This window comes from Stegodyphus dumicola, chromosome 10 (genome assembly GCF_044657685.1).
Source record: "Stegodyphus dumicola isolate Sdum_Otavi_A_Nest chromosome 10, ASM4465768v1".
Taxonomy (NCBI): domain Eukaryota; kingdom Metazoa; phylum Arthropoda; class Arachnida; order Araneae; family Eresidae; genus Stegodyphus; species Stegodyphus dumicola.
This window is the reverse complement of record NC_140777.1, coordinates 125,376,559-125,399,427: the sequence shown is the minus strand read 5'-3', so window position 1 is coordinate 125,399,427 and position 22,869 is coordinate 125,376,559. Positions and strand designations below refer to the sequence as shown.

The 22,869-nt window shown below is 32.4% G+C and overlaps 1 protein-coding gene across 3 annotated transcripts; it reads left to right on the top strand.

Annotated features, from left to right (window-relative positions):
- Positions 1-5,730: 5,730 nt before the first annotated feature.
- Positions 5,731-21,105, top strand: LOC118187309 (uncharacterized). Of its 3 annotated transcripts, none has more exons than XM_035357503.2 (5): positions 5,731-5,801; positions 7,073-7,272; positions 10,972-11,151; positions 18,208-18,343; positions 20,907-21,105. In XM_035357503.2, exons 1-5 carry the CDS (start codon positions 5,789-5,791, stop codon positions 21,002-21,004), a joined length of 627 nt encoding a protein of 208 aa, XP_035213394.1. In that variant the 5' UTR covers positions 5,731-5,788; the 3' UTR covers positions 21,005-21,105. The 3 variants fall into 3 exon arrangements, with proteins under 3 accessions (XP_035213394.1, XP_035213395.1, XP_035213396.1); XM_035357504.2 differs by lacking the exon at positions 5,731-5,801 and adding an exon at positions 6,316-6,340; XM_035357505.2 differs by lacking the exon at positions 5,731-5,801 and having other exon boundaries at positions 7,140-7,272; positions 10,959-11,151.
- The last annotated feature ends 1,764 nt before the right edge of the window (positions 21,106-22,869 follow it).

The window sequence follows — 22,869 nt, the reverse complement described above, 5'->3', positions numbered from 1 at the left end:
TTTTAAATTAATGTTCAGAATGAATTTCAATCTCAAGCTTTTCATTAAGTTATACCCGGGTTGATTACTTTTTAACTGCAATTCTGAGACGTATTTCTGTTTTGCATATCATACTCTGAAGTTTCCGTTTTTTTTCATCCACAGGAAGATACGAAACAGTTTGCTCACCACTCTGCAGTTTATTCTCATCATGTATACGGTTCAACCCTGTATTTTTAGCAATTGGAGCATTCTTATTTTCCTCTGTTTCCTGAAAAACCAGTTCCTATTCTTGCATTAGAGTTATGACTAGAATCCAATTCTTTACAAGCAGAATCCAATTCTAAATAGAAGTATCACGGCTTAGAATCAATTTTGTTTCAGTAGAACTTGTATTATGAGACACACAGTTTGAGAAGGTGTATTTTTCTGCAATACTAGAACATTTTACTTAAGCTGTACATCAGGTTTTCCCATCTTTGCATCACATGAATTTTTAGATGGTTCAATACTTGCTAACTGCGACTTCCAAACTTCACTATCAGTTTCTACCAACTTAACAGTCGCATTTTAACTTTCTTCCATCTGGACTTCAGGCACTTGAGATGCAGGAACATTTATTTCCATGAATTATTTCTTCACCTTTTTCAGGTGGTTTACTAACTATTTCTTTTATTTCATCTTCACAAACAGCATTTTCACTTTCTGCCATTTCAACTTCAAGCACTTGAGAATTGAAAGCTTCTTTCATTTCTTCATCTTTTCGTTCTCTTTCTTCAATTTCCTTAAATGTTTCATCCTTCATTTCTCCATCTTTCTCAGACACTTCATCAGTTACTTCCTTCATGCCTTCATCCTTTGATGCTTCAGATGCCATAACTGTCATTTCCACATCTTCTATTTTGGCACCAGTTTTCTCTCTAAACTACACGATGTCGCTTCTAATCTTCTTTTCCTTCACATCTATCCGTGGGAGTTGCTGCTGTAGCTTTACTTGTGAGGCTTTTATTTCTTCTCGACACGATTTTATTTCATTCGTTATTTCTTCTTATCCAGCAATCATCTCTTCATATTGAACTTTCATCGCAGCCTTCATCTGTTTATATCCGTGTTTAATCTCTTTCAGTCCAGCCAGTCTGGCTGCTAACAAGTTCATAAAATCCTTATTTCCTCCGCCATGGCTGCCTCCTACAGGAGGATAACTGGCATTCACTTACAAATCCCACTTCTGACACCAGCTGTTGTGTTCTACAGGTTCGTGGATTTGGAGTGATTAATGACAACACTTGATGAAGAATCAAAACATAATTTACTCGTCATTATTACACAGTACAGTTCCAAAGACATGTTTACAGTCGTCTAAAAACTACGATAAACACGCTGAAGCAATCAGCAACACAGCTTTCGGGCTATCAGACTATAACGGCGAGAGCAGCTTCACGGCAAAGAACTAAAGTACAGCTTCCTGCTCGGTCGATCGCTCTCGAGCTAATCTCTGAACTCGAGACACTACTACTAAACTCAACATACTCTCAAGATACTCTTCATGATAAACTCAAGATACATTACTACTCCGCGTACAGGCAGGGTATTTACAGCTTTTGACCTGTCTTCGGGAACATTCTGAAACCCGTAATAATTCGTTCTAGAATGCTCTCGCTCCGTCTATGGCATATCGCCAATTTTGTCTTCAAACGGGAGATTTCTCAACAAATCTGGCAACCCTGCCTTTCCTTGCCATTTTCTTGTAACCCTAAACCCACTATGTGGGAAAGCTATCATACTGCTGCAGGGCAGTTTGTAATATTTTATTTCATGTTCACCGTTACCTGTTTAAATTAGAAGTGTTGGCTTTGTGTAATCCCAAGTGGGGCCATTTATTGAATTATATTGAATTAATAAAGGGTTCTTTACACCCTTGTTGTGACGTTCTCTTGTACTTAAAGATCTGAGAATAATTCCTCTTACAGTCTTTTAGAGCTCTTTAGTTTATGCTGCCAAAGAGAACCAGACTCTATAACTTCTTACAAAAGTGTTTCGCTATTCCACCTGGGCTATCTCTATTAAAACCCTGCTAATAAACCATCTCAAACTTTAAAAATCCCTTTCGGGAGATAGTTAAAATCTTATTATTATTATTTTTTTTGAATAGTTTAGTAACCTTAGTTATTATACGCGCGAGAACTTCCAAGTTTTCATATTTCCAGGCTGACAGTTTTAAATATGTAATTTAAGCGAGAAGATGATTATGCAAATATTTTTGTAAACATTTAAAATTTATTATTATTAGTTTAGAAAGCCTTAATCCTAATTTTATTATGCCAATTATTATTATTAGTTAAGAAAATCTTATTCTCTACGTATATTATAAGAATACAACATGACAGAGAGGCTGTTCAACTATCGATTTAGTATCATTCGTTTATTCGTGCACCACATTTAAAAGACAATAAATGTCCGAAATTTTCAAGGCTCTTTCTCTCTATGTATTCCAAAAATTCTAACTTCTATTCCCAATAGTCCTTTAATTTTTATTAGCCCAAGTGGGCTATTAGTCTGGAAACGGGATTTTCCTTTGAAACACTGTAAACGGCATATCACTTTCCAAACTGTTGCAACCGTGTATTATCGTCTAGTATTATTTTTAAAGAAATTATGTAACGAAGAAATCTGCATGAATGTATGCATGCTTCTCTCGCAGTGTGAAAAACAATGGTACCTAGAGCTTCAAAATTCTGAATAACGTAGTCCTCCACCAGAACATGGGCACCTGGCAGCCTAAATTTTGTATTTGCTTTGTTATTTATTTCATATTTCCCAAAACTTTAATGAATTTTTGATTAACAGAATATACTACGTGAAAGCGAGCAGTGGCAACACTGTCTGAAATAAAACAGTTTTCGAAATAAAAAAAATCTGATGTGTACACCACATGACTTCCTTGTACGGAATATTAAATTATACGCATTTTTTCTTGCATTTCATTTAAACTTATTAGATTGAATTAAATCTACTTCGTCGACAGCGCATAAACCACAATAGAATAAATGCATTCTTTAAAATTCACTTTGTTTACCATAGCGATACTCTGGCGCTAGGTTCAATTAATAGTATTATATTTCGTTCATATTATAACTCAGAATGCACAAAATTTATATCATTTAAAGAATAGAATTATCTAATCGTTGCCACATGTTCTATTCAAATACTATAATAAAGCTACAATGATGTATAAAAGAAATTAAGCAAACAAAACAAAAAAGAAACAGTTTTTCACAGACAATTGAGTATTTCTCATTCAATCAATTCAGTTCTCACTTCGCGAGAAGGCAAAAATACATAAAAACTCAAAATATCTATATTAAAAATTACGAAGTATATCTTAAACACTTATTTCCTCGAAAAATTTCCAGAAAGGATTAATTATGATTTAATTGGCAGTAATAAATGAAGGCGTTTCAAATATAAACAAACAATGGCCGCCATCAAGAGAAGTATTAGGCTTAGCGGTACTTAAACAACTTTAAAATTGTTGATAATTCTAAAAATATTGCATACAGATTTACTAAAGGCATAAAACCCTTAACCGGAAGATAAAACAACATAATTCAATCATTTTTAAAGCAAAAAATGTACAATTTACAAACATATAAGAGTAAAGAAACTGAGATCACTGAGCCGGGTAATAGAGTGGATGTATATATAAATATATTTATATACGTTTGGTGTGGCCGATTGCAACCAAAATACGAGGTGCACATCTACATGTTATAGCAGTCCTATATACAAAATTTCAACGTTCTGAGGCTACGCATTTTTGAGTTATGCGAGATACGTTCATACAGACGCCACGAAAAATTCTCTTCAGAATTAATTTTAAAGCAGTTTTATAATTTTTTTGAAGGAAAAGAGTATTTTATTCTGTCCTTACGTACAGATATCACGCAAAAACATCGTTAAATTGCATTCGATTGCAGTCAAAATGGATATTTTCGTTTAAATATGCTGCCTGAAACTTTTTGCGATTACAATACTTCCTTTTTACTTCGCATAAAGAAGTAAAAAGGCTAGTTTCTAAAAGCTATTACAGCGAATATTAAAAAAATATATAAAAATTTGAAAGCTTTCAGATTATACATTACACCCAAAGAGACTTTTTTTTTAACGTTTTGTAGTTCAACAGTAATATCGCAAAATAATTTTAAATCAGCATATCTTTAGAATTTTCGATACACAGTCGCTCGCGATGGAAATAAAAATGTTTTTCTCCCGTGCAATGTTGCCATTGCTCTATTTAAAATTGTTGAGTTCGTAAATCAAAATTTCCTTAAAGTTTTACAAAATATGAAATAGATAATAAAAGAAATTCCATATTCAAAATTTTGGCTTCCAGATGCCCATATTCGGGTGGAGACGTACGTTATTCAAAATTTGATGGCCTTAGGAACCGTTGTTTTATCACAATGTGAGAAAAATACATACATTTATGCAGATTCTTCACTATTTAATTTCTGTAAATATAACACAGGGCTCTAATATTTGGCGGGAAGAATTTGAAAAGTGAACCGAAATTTACAGTGAACCAACGCAAAATACCAAAACGAAATTAAGAGCCTTTCTGAGCTAATGCCCTTTGGGCTAATTATACATAAACTCGTTTATAAAAAAAATTAATTGTTTATATATTATTAAAGGCATAAAGTAAGAAATTTAGAAGTAATAATTCACAAAAACCATAAATTGAAATTCATAATTAATTAATTTTAAACAGTCATATAAATGCAATAAAGAATTTAAAAATGTTAAAACCAAAGCATTTCAGACAAGCAAAAATTAATTAAATTTGAAGAAAAACGAACAAAAAATAGAAGAGGAATTCAATCAATCTTAATGCCACTTCATCAGGGGAGGGACAAACATTGAAATTAATTGAAATCTCTCTTCTACAAAAATCCTTGTTTTTCTATATCCAGAATTAGCCGATGAACCATTTCAATGTATTTTAATTGTAATAGTTCACCCAAAAATTCTGGTCCTTCCCCAAAGCAAGGAAAAAACAAAGCAAATTCTAACTCTTTTAACAAAAAAGAATTCTATTTCATTAAAAGAATTTAAAACGAAAATGAATATATATATATATATGAAATGTAATTTCTCATACATTATTTGTTTTGTGCAGCCGGGGCAACAGGAATGAGACAAATTTTGGAATATAAAGTGGTAGGTTTATTTTAGCATCCATCTCACAAGCGTTTCTCTTCGTACCTTGAGCAGAAGCCCTATTTATCCCTATGTGTGCGTCACGAGGCTCATCCAATCAGCGATATTAATTGAAATCACGAGGTTAGAGCTACTAGAGATACCCTTTATAGTAGCCTTACACGAGGTGACGCTATCTTCTCATCAGGAGTCTTCTTAATCCCGCTTTTCCCCATATATTTTCCTCTTATCCTTAGCTGCGATTCTTCACATGATATTTACTTCCGTTGACATAATAAAATATCGCCCACGTCGTTAAAGGAGCCAAATTGGCGCCATCAAGGCTGTTCTCTGTAGAATATCCCACCCTCACAATTGTCAACGAAAGGTGATAACAAGAAAAAAAAAATGTTTTCATGTTTTTCCTCGTGCTTAACGTGTATGATAGATTGCCTCAGAATGTTACACATAAAGATACTCTTACCCTAGCTCATCCTAGCTAGTTAGCCTAAGTACGTTTTGGCATATTATTATAACATAAAAAATATTTCTCCTGTAGTAAACAAATCCATTTAACTGTAACCATAACCATAATTGTAAAATTGCCAATATGGCGGCTACCAGTAAGTCGAGATGTATTTACGGGCTATGTTTTTTTATGTAATAATACAAATATATTTGATTGAAAATTAAATGAAAAAGTGATATTTATAAAACTTTTCTTACTGATAAAGTTTATAAGTAATCGAATCTAATTCTGAGCTGCTTATATATCTTTCATTGGGTGTTTACCTGTTATATGTTTTGATCTTGATAATCGTACATGTATACGATATTAACTCTCGCAACCAATAAATCAGTTTTCTTAAAGATTTTTTTAAAGAATTAAGCATAGTAGCTACAAGTTTACTTGAGTATGGTGAAATAAACCTTTCAATAACCTTCATATGTCAAATCCTTATAACCTTTAGGGGGGATGTGAGGTAAACTTATAATGAAAATTTATTATACAAGAAGTAAATAGGTAGAGATAAAAAAATTTTTCTTTTCTTGTGGAATCAGTAAAATATATTGTTTCGGGCTCAGTTTTTTCGGAGGCTGTATTGCGTGTATTCTTGTTATATCACCAGTCGACCATCTAACACCAAAGAGATGGGATTACGTAATTATTTTTTTATTTATTTTTCCCACCTGCAGTCTTTTTAATGGATGTAAAATTCTGAATAGGAAAATAGTATTAATACAGTATGAAATTTATATCGTTCAAAGAATGCCTTAAAAGTAACATAAATCGAATAAATATTTAAATGAAATAGTTTCATAATGGTTGTTGTAAAAATACCGTTTATCATTACTTTAATTTTTAAACAGTGAAATTCTTGGTGTAATTTTATACTTTTTAATGTGTTATATGAATAATTTATTAAATAATCTATTTATGTAATGTAGGACAGCAATTATACAAAATTTAATTTTGACTGGGCTGTTGGTAATTCATTTTAATTATTTAATATTTTCTTTTTTAAACATTAAAAATAGCCTAGGGTAGCGTGCAGTTTGTTTTGTCCTTCCCTCAGCAAAGTTAAAGCTTGTGTAAGCTTTAACTTTTATACTTTTACACAAAAAGTTAAAGCTTGTGTAAGCTTTAACTTTTTGTGTAAGCTTTTGTTCCATGAGTTTTGCTTATTTTAAATTTGTATTTCCTAGATAAACTTTTAATTTGAAGACAATAAGTATTGTGCAGTCTTTGTTGGAAATATATAAATCAGAAGTTATTTCATTTATAAGTCTGTTCCTTATCTCAGAGTTGTTATAAGTCTTATATATTTATCAGTATAAATTTTAAAATGTACTGTTATTAATTAGTGGGAACTAAATTATATGTATTTTACAGTTTTGGCAAAAGGAAGGTTCGGGCAGAGTATAGTCTCAAAAGTTTTCGTGCAGAATAGTGCAAGAGCACAAAGTACTGTCCCTCAGACGCAAGAGAATGTTCCAGTTAAAAGAAAGCCATATTCTCCTTTCCAAAATACTACTGGTAAATTTGAGTATGCAATGGCTCGTGTTGATGATCTTCTCAACTGGGCAAGAAAGGTTTGTCATGAAACTCAAAGAATTTTTCTCATTTGGAAATTATTTTTTATTTATACTTTCAGTTCTTTAAAATTGTATTATTATCAAAGCAGGACTTGCAATTTGTATATTTTTTAAATGTTAGTTGAATTATTGTAAATTCTAACAAAATTTAATCCTAGTAAATTAGTGAATTTAATTCTGTTCCTTGTAGTATGCACGCTTTACTTCATTTTTAACCTTTCTTTAAATAGGTAAAAAAAGTCTGTGAAATCATATAAACGATTAAAACTTTTTGTAAAATTTTTAAATCGGTCAGTTTTGAAATAAATGTGGGCTAATCTTTGGAATATGGTAACAGGTAGTTTGGCGACATTTTAGTAAGGTGATAAAGGTTACTAGCTAGGAATTTAGCAGTGTACATGGATAAAGTCAAGAGTGTGCGCAATGCCATTTTTGTGAAAATCTGGGATGCTTTTTTAAGTGAAAATGGGTCGACGTGTATATGGTTACCGTGTATGTGAAATTCTTAAAAACGCGGCAAGCAGTTTGCGATTCTGCACTTTCTCCCAATTTCGCACCTAATCTTCATCATGATTAAGCACTTTTGTTCCATAAAAGTTCCAGCATAAGTAAAATTTTTAAATCGGTCAGTTTTGAAATAAATGTGGGCTAATCTTTGGAATATGGTAACAGGTAGTTTGGCGACATTTTAGTAAGGTGATAAAGGTTACTAGCTAGGAATTTAGCAGTGTACATGGATAAAGTCAAGAGTGTGCGCAATGCCATTTTTGTGAAAATCTGGGATGCTTTTTTAAGTGAAAATGGGTCGACGTGTATATGGTTATCGTGTATGTGAAATTCTTAAAAACGTGGCAAGCAGTTTGCGATTCTGCACTTTCTCCCAATTTCGCACCTAATCTTCATCATGATTAAGCACTTTTGTTCCATAAAAGTTCTGTTAAATAGAAGTTTCGGCACCAAGGTTAAATAGCTTTACTTCAAGGTACCATTGTTAAATAAGAAACTACTTGCCATGAAAGGTTTCTACTTCCTCTTAGGGAGGAAACTAAACTCTTAAGAATTTTTGCTAATTACCCAAACTTTTAGTGATCGTATAGTGAAACGGTAAAGCATTTTGCGTTGTGAAAAAATGCATCCCGGGACCGCGCCGTGAGAGGATCGAAAACATAGGAAAAACATATTAAATATATAAAAAAAACATACTGTAATAGGTTTCCAGATTAAATATCCGTTTATTCAATTACATCACAATAAAAAAAAATCTTAACCTCATCTGAGAGTCTAAGGAGAAGTCATCAATTTGTCATTTACCCTTTTTTTTTCATTTAAATTCATATATAAAAAAAAACTTAAGGTTTGTCTGGTAATTTAAAAGGGGAAAGGGAAACAATTTAAGGCCTGAGAATTAATTTAAGATTCGACGTTGTTTTTACATTCTAAGAAAAGTTATTGAAAACTTACTTAAAGTTCAAACACAAAAAAATAGAACTTAACTTGGGTGGACATCTTGAAGTGGAGGACTCGTATCCTAATAAGCGTTGACGTCGGCGGGGCTCATCTTTACACTGGTTCTCATAATGTCGACATTATTTTACCTCTGTAGAACAGAAACAGGAGCACTGCTGCCCAGCACAGCTATCCGCTTGGTCTTGAAAGTCTTAAGTCAACACGCAGGTAACTGGTTTTCATAATGACGAAGCATTTTTTTAAGTCTGTAAAACAGAAACAGGAGCACTGCTATCCGCTTGGTCTTGAAAGTCTTAAGTCAACACGCAGGTAGCTGGTTCATAATGACGAAGCATTTTTTTTCAAGTCTGTAAAACAGAAACAGGAGCACTGCTATCCGCTTGGTCTTGAAAGTCTTAAGTCAACACGCAGGTGACTGGTTCATAATTTCGCCTTTTTACCAGAACGCGGCAAGGGAGCGTGTTTGCAGCTTCCGGCCAGAAAAGTTTTTCTAGGCAATTATGGCTCGCCTGTTCTTGCTCATCCCAAGAGCAAGCTTCACGAGTAACGTCCAAAGTAAGTTCCACACGCCAGTCAGTAAGTCTCGCCTCTTAACCAAAACGCGGCCGGGGAGCATATTTGCCGCTCCCCACCGGAAAACATCTCCCTCCGTAAACTACATCCCTTCCACCGCCTTCAAGCAAGCCTCAAGAGCAACGTCCAAAAGTCCAGCAAGCCCGTCAGTCGGTGATCCCAACTCGAATTTCCTTCGTCTCCTTCACAAACGCGGGCTCCCACTATGGCTTCACTTATCGCCCCCTTAATTTTGGCAAAATTTTTGTTTTCAACCCCTGAATGCGGAAATAAGGGTGATCGCGCATGCGCGCCCTTCTTCACTTAGCCAACAACCGGACCCTCAATCGCCAAAAACCTGAATGACTTACGTTGAAAGACAAGTAGCAACCTTTGACCTTTCTGTCACGTACTTCCTCTCTTAAGGTCAACTAACAATGAAAATCCTTCTAGAACATTCTAAAGGACAAAGCGCGCGAAATTATGACTTGGCAAAAAAATTGCTTCCCTTTCCCTGCTTCTTTCACAATGAATCAAAGCTTGTACAAAATTTGCAAATAAAAGAAAATAAATAATATTCTTTTAAACTAAATAATATTCCCAGAAGCATCTGTTTTTCCCCAAAATTAAAGCCTTAAAATAAATAATTCAGAATCAAATAAAATTAAAATTTCCATAAATCAGAAAATCATTCACCTAGTTTTTATACCGCTATCAGACAAATTCTCTACACAACAGTTCTAGCATAAGTGTAATTCGGCTAGCAGATTGATGGGGAAAAAAATGTTGATTTAAAAAAAAAAAAAAAAAAAAAAAACTTGCCTTTACTTCGTGAAAACAAAATGGCGTCCAAACAAAAACATGCAGGTTGCTGTAGCAGGGTTGGTCGCCAAAAAATCGCCAAGTTACAATAATACAAAGATTAACCTAAATGTGTACTTTACTTGATTAATTAAGTGGTTAAGAATGTCATTCTGAATAGTGATCGATTTGTTGATTATTTTGAAGGATTTGAGCCTAATGAGAGATATTTTGGGAAAAGTTTATGTGGAAATTTTGCTTGTATTCATGTTGCAGTTGGTGAAAGTCTGTGATGCTATGAATCAAACAGAGTACGAATTGCCAATGTGGGTGATTTTAGTTAATTGGTCACAAGTTAGCACTTACTTGGAGAAGAACACATTTCAAAAATTATGAAAAATCTCCATTGTCAAAGAAAATTTAATACTGAATTTACTTCTCAATTTACAGATTAAAAATTTCTTTATTCTTTTCCATTTCATTAATTCTGGAGATGAATCATTTCCAGTATTAATACTGTCAGAACAAGCACCTTTTTTTTAGTAAAAAAAAAAAAAAAAGTAGAAATTTTTTTTTTTTTTTTTTTTTTTTTTTTTTAAATTCATATATAGAAATAATTATATGAAAAATGATAGGCACTGATACTTCTGAAAAGTTTTATTTTTCTGCCAACATTTTTAAATGCTATCAGAGAGGCATTGTGACAATTATAAGGCATTCTGAAGTTTTTTATTTATATATAGTATATATATATAAATCTAAATTTTAATGCTTCCATTTAATTAATTATACTTTAAATGCTGAAAAAATATGAAAATATAAAAAACATGTAATTTTCTGAAAATAAACTGTGAAAATTAAAGTTTTCTTTTTCAGAACTCACTGTGGCCAATGACTTTTGGACTTGCTTGTTGTGCTGTAGAAATGATGCATATGGCAGCCCCACGTTATGATATGGACAGATTTGGTGTAGTTTTTAGAGCCAGTCCAAGACAGTCCGATGTGATTATTGTTGCTGGAACGCTTACAAACAAAATGGCTCCTGCGTTAAGAAAGGTTAGTATATATGAATTTTTAATATCATCTTTTAAATGATATATGGAATTTATTGAAATAAATTTGAGTATTTATCTGTTTCTCATTAACTGCAAGGATTGTGTCTCATCGTCATGAAAGCTGGCAGAGATCCTGCCAAACTTGTGCCATTCATTTAAGCTTAATTTTGCAGGAAGCAGACAATTCTTTATTTAGTTAGATAATAACATATTTCTATTTATTCAATTACATTATCAAAAGGTACAAATTATAGATACAGTATATAAAAAGAAAATACTTTCACAACCCCTTTTGAGAAGTTGTCAATTGATTGGCAGCAAATTTTTCACCATGCTAAAGGCAACAGCATTTTGAAAAATGGTGGCTCACTACGACTTCCATAAAAGAACAATAAATCAATAAAATTTAAAAAGCAAGAAACATCTAAAATAAAATATTTACATTTTTCAAGAAATCCTTATGTAAATTTCAATATGCTATTGTTCTTAGTACAACAATCTGTTTTCCCTTAAAAAATATCAGAGAATTACACAAATTTGGTATTTGTGCATGGTGTTTTTCTCCACATGTACTCAGTGATCTGTTTTCGCTTTAAAAGAAAAAGAAAGAAAGAAAAAAAAAAACAAAAAACAGTAAACTGCAAAAAATTTGGGGTATCGCATATAAATTTTAATCTGTAAACCGTACAGCAATTAAGATGCTTTGTTTAGAAAGTACAGTTTCATGGAATGCAAATTTTTGCATTCTATGCATTCTCTGCCAAACAAAATATTGGATAGAATGTTAGATTTCTAAAGAAATGCAAGCTGATAAACTGCACAATCCCATTACTATTCCTTTCAAGGAAGAAAAATATATGATACTTGTGTATTATCCCATTGACTGTGAAAGTTGGCTACTATTGAACCATGACAGCTAGCTGAGACTAAAATGGTTGCAGCAGTTGATCCTAATAAATTCTGAAGGAACTGATCTACCTTATTTAATATAGAGTCAGTATTCGACCATCTTTATTTTTGTGCTTCTTTAAAAAGGCTTCTATTGGTTTTTGCTGTTTTATTAGACCCTCTAATTTCACCAGAAGCACTGTTCAGAATGCTATTAGCAACAATTTCCCATGTCTAATTAATTCACTGACTTTATGTTTTTCAGCCATAACTAGCAGACCGTATTGTGTGCATTAATATGTACATTTTTATGGTAAAATCTCATGGCTTTAAAAATAATCCACTGTTTTCTGTTTTGCAGAAGGTAGGTCCCAAATTTGAATATTTTTTTTCAAATGCAAAGAAAAAATACAGCGATAACTGTTAATGGTACTTTTCCGTTTGCTGGCGCAAGCGATAAAGTCGCCGAAAATGTACTACCGATGCCAAACGGAATATCCTCACTGGTAACCTTTTATGCCTCATTTTCAAAACAAGTTGCAGCCATTTCTTATCAGATTGTTTCTTTCAATACTGGCATAAAATTGCATAGAATTTTTACCAGATAATTCAATTTTATACCCTATGGCCATTCGCGATAGTTAAGTCAATTAGGATGCAATCACACCGCTCATCCGAAGGCGAAAATACAGAAAAGGCAAAGTGAATTGTTAAATTCATCAGTTCTAATGCGAATGCACTAGCGAAGTAAAGAACTGCAGTTTTACATAATTTTTTAGTAAGGCATTCATACGAATAAAAATGATTCTTGCATTTAAACTTCTATTCCATATTAAGATTTAACTTGAAATTAATGTAGAATGAACTAATAACTGGATAACTTGAAATTAATGAGAGAATTAGATTTTTGTAGCTTAGTTTATGTGAGATGAGATCACTTGGAGTCATGTGATATGAACTGGTGATTCAGGATGCTGTACCATGAAAGCATAGTAAATTCTTAAATTAATTTTGTTTTACAAATTTATTGTCTTTATTTATTGCCTTTTTACAAAATTTTAAACGATATTAAAATGTTTATGCCTTCAAAATAAAAAATTCTTAGAACTAACATTTGTTAATATGTTTTATGTGTATGCCGTGTGCTGTCGCCAATAAAGTCTGCTTGGCGAGATTTGCACCGGCAAAATGAAAAAGTACCCAGTTAATTTTATATTCTTGTTCATAAAAACAAAATGTAGCTTTTCAACAAATAATGGGGTTACATCAATCAAAGCACACACATTTTAAGTGTGCCGTTACATCATGTTTATCCATGACTGGCACTAAATTGTGCTGCTTCGCAAGATTTTCATGGTCAATTTATCATGATAATACATAAATATCAAATGTACTTAATGTAGAAACACAAATTTAAAAAAAAATGATTGTTCAAGTTGTAAATAAAAATTTGCACTGGTCTGCTGTGGGTCTTGCATATTTGGGTTCCTGAAGTGCATTATGGTGATGTGATGGATTTTTCTATTTTGGCAATAACTGCTTGATAATTAATTGGTTTTCAGGAGGATACAGATTATCAGAAAGAACTAAAGGAATTAAATGAATATGATCTCAAGCTTTGAAGCTATCTGACAATGAATTCAAACTTTTCAGTTTATTAAAACTTATACCAGTCATTCTAGCCACCCAAAAATCGCTAATGATATTTAAAATAGCAACAAAAGTCATCATCTTTGTGTTTGACACCAGTTATATTAATTTAAGTAAGAATCTTAAAGGAACTGTGCCGTCACATAGTGTTTATTTTTATTTACTGCACTGTTTTTCTGAGCCTGACTCTTTCAACTTTTTTAGCATGCATGCTAGTTACAGAATCTACAAAATTATATTGATGATTAAAATGTTAAAATCCTGCAGCTCATAATTAATTAGTTTCCTAGGCCTTTGGAGAGTCCAAAATGATTGCAGATCAAAAGCAAACCAGGTTATATACATCCATGCTGGCTTATTGTGAAATAATCAGGGTTATGTAAAGCCTAAGAAAGACCACGTGAGTGATTGTAATATGTTTATCCTTTATTGGTGCTAAATTGAACTGTTTGGTAACAGTTTTTTATTTGTCGAAATGGTAGATGAGAAAATATGCAAGTACCTAAATTTGTAATGCAGTACCTTTTAATGTGTTCAGATGTATGTATTTAAGCCTGTTTTTAATGTGCTTTGTTAGGTCTCTGTTGTACTGTTGAATTTATATATATGCAAGTGAGAATAAAGTAAGTTATCTTAACCCTTTCACGCACGGTGGTCGCACTTTGAAACCACCAATTTTTGATTTTTTTTCCTCCTCTTCTTTACAAAAGTTTTGAGTGAAAATCAAGTCATTACTGATCTTTTACCTCTAAATGACACAAAATGGCTGCAGAATCATACATGTTTTAGGTCTTAGTATTTCAAATCGGATCCTTTTAAAATTCGTTTTCTATGAGACAACTTCCTTTTATTAATATAAACAACTTTTTAATTTTCAAAAGTTATTCGTCGCACATCATGATTTCTATCATAAGCAATAAAAAATAGCAATAATTAATTTGTATGTATCAAAAACGAATCTAAATTTATGGCATTTGTTTTGTGGTTTCAGGGCGTGACCACTGAGTCACTAGAGCTCACAATCTTCTAGAGGCTGGTCGTGCTTTGAAACCACTTCTCTTCACAATGGCGTTCACTGCTTTTCAAATAGTAGGAATGTTTATTTTTACCTGGATATAGATAAGGGGCTTTGAAACCACAGAGTTATTTTATTACTAAACAATATATGCACTTGCCCAGAGAAAAGATCTTTCTTTTCCAGAGATTTTTCTCTGACCCCACTTTCTTCCCAAGCTAATATTGTGATTTTATAAATTATTTCTTGTTGTTTAAATTCAATGTAAATATACTTTGCTATAATTAAAAATAGTAATCGCATAAAAGTTTTATTTAAATTAAAAATATTTTCTAAATATTTTGGGAAAAAATATGAATAAAATGAATATGAATGAGAAATTAATCATCCATACCAAAGCCAAAAAGACAAAGCCCTTTCCCCGTTAACATAAAAAAACCACAAATTTCATGTGCCAGATGAAGAGAAACTAAATAATGCTGGACATATACCAGTGAAATTTACATCCAGGCAATGTGCATTTTGTAGCACAAGGAATAAACCTCATAGAACAAGATACATGTGCGAAATGTGCAATGTGTGTCTATGCATGTACCAAAAAGCCAAAACATGCTTTGAACAGTGTCGCAAAAAAAATTTGTTCTTTGAAATTTAAAAAAAAAAAAAAAAAAACTGAGTTTTTTTTATCCTTACTTTTTTTAATCCACTTTCCAAATGTCCTTTTTATGTAGATACATATATTTTCACTGCTATAAGAAAATTACATAAATGTTTATTTTTTTATTTTTTCTGATGATTTACTTTGTAAAATAATGTAAAAAATTTACATATCGTGCAATTCTTACATAATTTTCTTTTTTAATTTGCAAACTTTGTCATTTATTGAAAACACACACGGAAAAAGGTAAATTTTTCTCCTACTACTTCAGTAAGTTTCAAAGTCCAAGACGCATGCTAGTTTCACAGTGCAACCACCACCCACAGAACAATGGACAAGAGTAGATTTTTTTTAATACATATATTATTTGTTTCTAGGATCATAATATTCAGTTTCTAGAGTTTTTAGTTAAAAAAATTATAAAATTAATACCACGTGTGTTAAAGGGTTAAATTGATTGATGAAAAAGAATTTAGAAAATGCAAAAAATGATGTAGTTTTCAAAATTAGTTAAAATGTTATCCTAACAATAGTATGAAGTCCAAGTAAGATGACAAATAGAAATTGCAAAATTAAAAATATGAAATGGTGGAGCATTTTATGACCTTAAGAAAAAAAAAAAAAAAAGTGTTTATTTATTAGCTCTATCAAACATTTTTTTTTTTTTTTTCAGTGTAAGTTTTTTAATTTGCTTCCTCCCCCTTCCCTTGTGCTTCTCCCTTGTCCTCTTTAATTCTATATATTGACTTAATTTCTTTTTCAGTTACAAAGTTCTATTATTCAAGTCCTGTAATTGCCATATCAAGAATTCCCAGTAAATTATCAATCAAAATGTTTTCTTTCTAAACAACCTCTCTGTTACTTTTTGCTGTTGGTAGCAATACTTTCTAGATTTAGACTGTATTACAGATTTTACTATCTGTTAGTTGACTGATGATTGGGGTATTGTCATTACAATGAAAGACTTCTATTATATCATTTTCATTTATTACCACCTCTCTATGTTTCTTCACAAATTCCATTAATTGGAAAATTTCACTTATTGTTTTCAGTATCTAAAACTTTCAAATTTGCAGCTATTATCATAAAGCCTAGCTAGCATCTACTGTATGCTGGTGATGTACAATGAGATTGCCTATTGAAGACATGTTTTTTGGCTAAATTTTATCTTGCTTCTGTGACATGTTTACGAAATTAATCTGTGACATGTTTACGAAATTAAGCATGGATTATATTACTTTGATTGTGTAATATACTTATGCTATTTCCTGTATACATAAGTCTCAAATAAATAAATTCCCACATATACGTGAGGCTTTTCCAAGGCTGGCATTAGACATTTTGTAGCTTGGTGCAGTTTCTGTAGGTCCAAAATTCTGCTGTAAAACATCTCCCTAAATTCTAAAAATTTTTTTACCTCTAATTTACATCCCAGTATTTTCGTTATATTTTAAAGATTTTTGTCATCACTTAATTTTGTTGCTCAATGCTTGTCTAAATTCTAAAAATATTACCTCCCTTAAATTCTGCCAGCTGTTGTGGCTGCACCAGCACTGGCACTAGTTCTGAGCTTATCTAAATAACAGATATTCTCAATTTAAATAGTATTAAATGATTGGCCTATGAGTATTATTTGTAAAATCTATTTTTTTTCACATGAAAAAAAAATATATATATCTGTTAAATTTGTCCTTGTCAACACGCTCAAACCTTTCCAGTATAATTAGTTGAAGTCTGTAATCATTGCCAAGGGTAATGTCAGCATAAAAAGTAATCTTGTTGTTTGGTATTCACTTGCTATTATCAATTGCTGCATGAGTTATTCCTCAAGCTGCCATGTGTTGTGTCATGTTGTGATGAGATCAAAAATAATAAACAAATATTTGCCAGGTTGACGTCAGGGATATAAGTTAGTAGTAGGTGCCAAATTGAGACAATTTTCGATTTAAGCTTAATGATAAAACTATGCCCCCCTTTAAATTAAATTCAGTAATGATACTGATACTGCAGTTGATCACTTAACTTCCATTTTAACAAATACTTTTTAAAAAGTATCAAAATCCACCTTTTTGCTCAAGTGTTTCTAAATTACATCCCAAGATTAGGTCCAAAATTTTTAAGAAAAATAAAGTAGGAAGAATTTGGCAAACAAGCTAGGAATCCTGACTTTAAAATTCAGTTTTGTACTCTCCAGAATAAGATCAAGACATCATGTGACCGTATCTACCAGTCACGATACAAAGAATATGTTCAGTTCATAATAACCAATGACAACACTCTTTGGCATGCATCTTCCAGATAAACAAAAAATACTCATCCCGTTAAGCTGTGGATGCAGTAGAGGCTCACACAGACACGGAAAAAGTCGAACTTATTGTTGACAATCTCCAAATGCAATTTACACCCTATAATGAAGGTATTTTTTCAAATAACACAACTACCTTGCCACAAGATATTATTGAAAGATTCCATAACTCCCTTTTTAAGAGAGAATTACAATATACTTCACTTTCACAGCTTAGCAAATCTATAGATAATCTCAAACCAAAGAAAGCACCTGAACTGGACTCTGTTTCAAATCATGTGATTATAAACTTCCCCACCAAATTTGTATTTTCAGTAGTAATGTTAATTAACTTTATGTTATTACATTGCTACTATCTGGAAAGCTGGAAATGTGCACTAATTTTTTTCTGAAATTAATTGGTGACAGTATGATTCATTTGCACTGTTTTCCACATAATAATTTCTTTATTACAGTATGTTTAAATCAATACTGTTCATCTTACATTTGCCAAAATTAATCATTTAGTCATTTTTATTTATGTATGTGTACTTTGTTCTAGATTTATGATCAGATGTCTGAACCTAGGTGGGTTATTTCTATGGGAAGCTGTGCTAATGGAGGAGGATATTATCACTATTCATATTCTGTGGTTAGAGGCTGTGATCGTATAATACCAGTGGACATATATGTACCAGGTAATATAACAGCTGTGCTCTTGTGTGTATATATATATTTTTTCTGTATCAGTACAAATAGGAAAGCATCTCTTTTCAAAATGAGAACTTAAGTCAATATTGACCAAATTAGTACAGTACACAGTCCATAATCCGGACCTGTCGGGACTTCTGCTATTCAGGATTAGGGGTTTCTCCGGATTATAGATCATTAATTTAAGTCTGGTAAGATGGCATGCAGAAATTACACAATTAAAATTATGAAACCGTAATTTATGAAATAAAGAGCAATTATGATCTAAAGGGTATCAAAATTTACAAAAGGTTAATATTTATTTGTTTACTCTATTAAACATTTCTTTCAATGTAAGTTGTTTAAGTTGCTTCGTTTTTTGTGCTAATACTTTGTCTTTAATTCTATAAACAAGTATAATTTCTTGTTCAGTTACAAAGTTCCACTGTTCAAGTCCTGTAATTGCTGTGTCGAAAATACCGACTAACTTGTCAATCGAAATTTTTTTTTTCATTTTCAATAACCTCTCTGTCACTTTCTTCACTATTGGAAGCGCGCATGGGTAAACGCTTTACGCGCATGCGTAAACGCTTACGTGCATGTGTAAGTTTGTGGCTTTGAGATCTTGGACTTCTGGATTACGGACTTTTTACTGTATTTGTTCAGTATAAAGCAGAATGTTTTCTTCCGTGTATTCTCATAATCCTTTTCCTATGCTTTTATTATTAAAATTTGTTGAGGTCTTAGAAATATATTTACATAAAGATTCATACTGTTTTATGATAGTGATTTGTTCTTATTTCTTGAGTAAACATTCAGATGATAAGAATAATTTAACTTTTTTTAAAATTATATAATAATTACACTCAGTATCGTGCAGGTGTGCCAGCATGAAGAGCATTCATTTCCTGGGTGGTATACCAGCACGGCAGAGCATTTTCTTGTTCACTCTTGCCTGTCATCTATTTGTGTCAGATTATTGAAACATTTTAGAAATTAATATTTTTGGCACAAGATGGTGTTATGTCCTTAGGATCTGAAATATATGTAGACTTTCTACATTTATCTTTTACTTGAATTGAGACAAAGATGGTTGACATGCATTTGGATTTTGATTATATAAGCAGAAGGCAAAATGCATGTTCTTGACTCGCAGGATTCTTGATGGCTCTTTAAATGCGCACATTGTATTTTTTAGTGAATTTTATTATTACTTTTTTTTAATTTGGGTTAATTAATTGAACTTAATTTGAAATGTGGGAAGAAGGAAGGGTGCAGGTGCAGCCAGAGTGACATCAGCACGTGTGGATCGACGCATCCGCCGACAAGCTGTGGCGATTCCACAAGTCACTTGTACCATGATTTTGCAGCATGTGCAAGATACCTTGGATGTTCCCGTGTCAACCAGAATCATTCCCGGTCGATTGGTTGAACGTGGCCTACACTCACCACCTCTGTTAAGAACACTGTCATTGACCCCACGCCAAAGCTTAGAACGTTAGTGCCGGACTGGAGCGATGTGGATGACAGAATGGCGAAACGTCATGTTCTCAGATGAGTCACGCTTCTGTTTACTCAGTGACAGTCGCCGCAAACGTGTGTCGTGTTGATGTGAAGACAGATCTAATCCGGCAGTAACTGTGGAACACCCCACCGCATGATGACGTGGCATAATGGTTTGGGGCACTATTGCCTACGATTCCACGTCACCTTTAGTTTGTATTCAGAGCACTATGGCGGCCCAACGATACTTGGATAATGTACTGAAGCTGGTGGCAATCCCCTACCTTCAGGGGCTGCCTAATGTAATTTTTCAGCTGGATAACGCCCGACCAAGCAGTGCTCGCATCTGCCAACATGCTCTGCAAGGTATACAGATGCTTCCCTGGCCACCGTACTCTCCTGACCTGTCACCAATCGAACATGTGTGGAATGTGAATGGACGATAATTGCAGACTCTGCCCCTGCTTCGTTCAGAAGACGAACTGTGGCAAATGGTTGAAAGGGAATGGAGAGCCATCCTCTAGGACACCATCCGCACTGTTATTGACTCTATGCCTAGATGTGTTTCTTCGTGCATCACTGTCCACGGTGGTCCTACATCCTACTGAGCCGACGCTGTTCTCGCTCTGTATTCTGACTATCATTTTGAAATAAAGATCACTTATTGCTGCTTGCTATCTCTGTTTTTTTCCCAAATTTCATCACTTTCTGGCCAGTCTTTCTTGGTGTTGCATTTTCAATGTCAAGCAGTGTAAATATTTGTTTTGTTTCATTTTTATCACAATGTTCTTTGCTTTAAGGGATTAATATATTAGACTTGATTGTTTTCAAAAGTTTTGTGCTTGTTTTATTAAAATAATGTTTAGTCATTAATTAGATTAAAAATTTAAATTTCTATTAATTACTGTTAAAAAAGAGCAGTTTTGTGTTCAAAATGTAAATTTTGTAATACTTCAATATATCAGTAATTCTTCTTAAAATGAAGTAAAATGCTTTAACAATTGTATGTAGTTCAGAATGAAAGCTGTGTTTGCCTTATGCAATTAATGGTTTTGTTTTTATATTAAGGGTGTCCACCTACTGCAGAAGCTTTACTGTATGGTGTGCTTCAGTTGCAAAAGAAGATAAAGAGAATGAATAGTGTTCAGATGTGGTATAGAAAATAAACACATAACTGGAAATTGTAGGTTTAGAAATTTGTACATACAGTCAATGACAATGTTTTTCATTGTAGTTGATACAAGAAATAAATTTAATTTCAAAAACACTGGAATATTTCATGTATTATGTGAAGTTTTTGTCATTATTTGTTATTAAAGAAGAAAACATTAAAATTATATTCATCTTATGAAAATCCATATTTTAATAAAACTATAATTTTTATAACTTTAAACGATGTTGAGGAATTTTAAATACTAGACTGTGATGAATAATATATCTAAAGTGTCATGAGTCATGATATAAAGTTATTTCTAAGAACGGTATTGTTATTTGAGTATATTTATTGTAAAATACAAACTCAGCACATATTTAAAGCATACTGTAAAATAAACATTGCAACTGGAAACAGTATAGCATAATAACAAATCATGATCTGTAAAAGTGCCTTAAAAATTCTGTTTCAGTGACAGATTGCTAGGATAATGGTTCAGAATCCAAGAAATTAGTTATTTCCATTAATGGTTTTGGTTTATCAGGGGCTATTGATGAAAATTTCACCTGTATATGTTCAGAATTTCAGAAAGGTTCAGTGTTATTTCTGAAACCATCTATGTGTGATTGTATCAATTACGGAAGACGATTATGTTAATCAGATAAAAATCTAACGAACTGGCTGACAGCAAAAAACTTCTTTCTCTGTCTGTTACTCATCTTCTGTCATAAAAGCAGTGTGCTCCGGGATTTTTTGCTAATATGATGAGAAGTCAGTCCAATATGCCGAAGCTGGTCACATCATTGTCTGTTGCCTGCTGGTTTCCTGCAAAGCCTTTATCCATGTCAGTAATTTTTTGGAAGACAACATACGCATGAAACATACATAAAGATGACTAGGTAAAATGAAAGTCAGCCAGAGTTTTTACTTCTGAGGATATTTCACAGACATGGTATATATAAGCCTGTGTCATTTTGAGAAAAGTTACCTAATATTCAGGGTGGCTATTTTGATGAATAAATATTTTTTTTTTTTCTTTTTCCTGCATCTGTTTTGCTTTGAAATTTTATCTAATTATCAGAGGCAATAATTTTTAGTTTCTCCTTGATATATATTACATTATGCAGTAGTATTAAGAGGACATGAGAATATCATATTTTATTTTCCTGGTGAAAATTTCGTAAGCTGATGAATATTTCAATAATTTGTTATACAGGTTGCCCCTGCCTGTTTTGACAGATAAGTTTACTTTATTTAAGATTTATTTGTTATTGCTTTATTTATAATTTTATTTAAGAACCAAAAATTTTAATAATTTGTTGAATTAGCCTTTGAATGGAATGGCTAAATTCATTTTGGTAGATTACTAGCATGAACAGTGGTTGAAAGAACCGATTTGCTTCTTAAAAAGCTTTCATTTTAAATGAAAAAATTATATATATTTATTTAAAGATAAATGCACTTTAAACATTAAAAGCAAATGCACCAAGGAGGAGTTATTCAAATGGGACGAAAACCAGTAAGTATGATATATTTTTACACTGTAGTATTTCACTTCATCTGTTAATGTTATTTAGTCAGCTAACCCTAAACTAGCATTATATCTGAAAAAAAAATGACAAAGCCATCAAAAGGTTTACAATAAAACATTTGATTTAAAAAATTTTATAACACAAAGGCACTTTCTTATGCTACAATATAACCACAGCTCATGATGATGAAACTAAATAGAACCGTCAAATTTAAACATGAAACAGTAGTCAAAGACTACACAACTAACTATTATACTAGAAGTTGGCTTATTACTTTATCAGAGCATCCGAATTAAAATGTTCACAGTGAAAAACGCAAAGCCAAATAACTAACTACAACTACCGG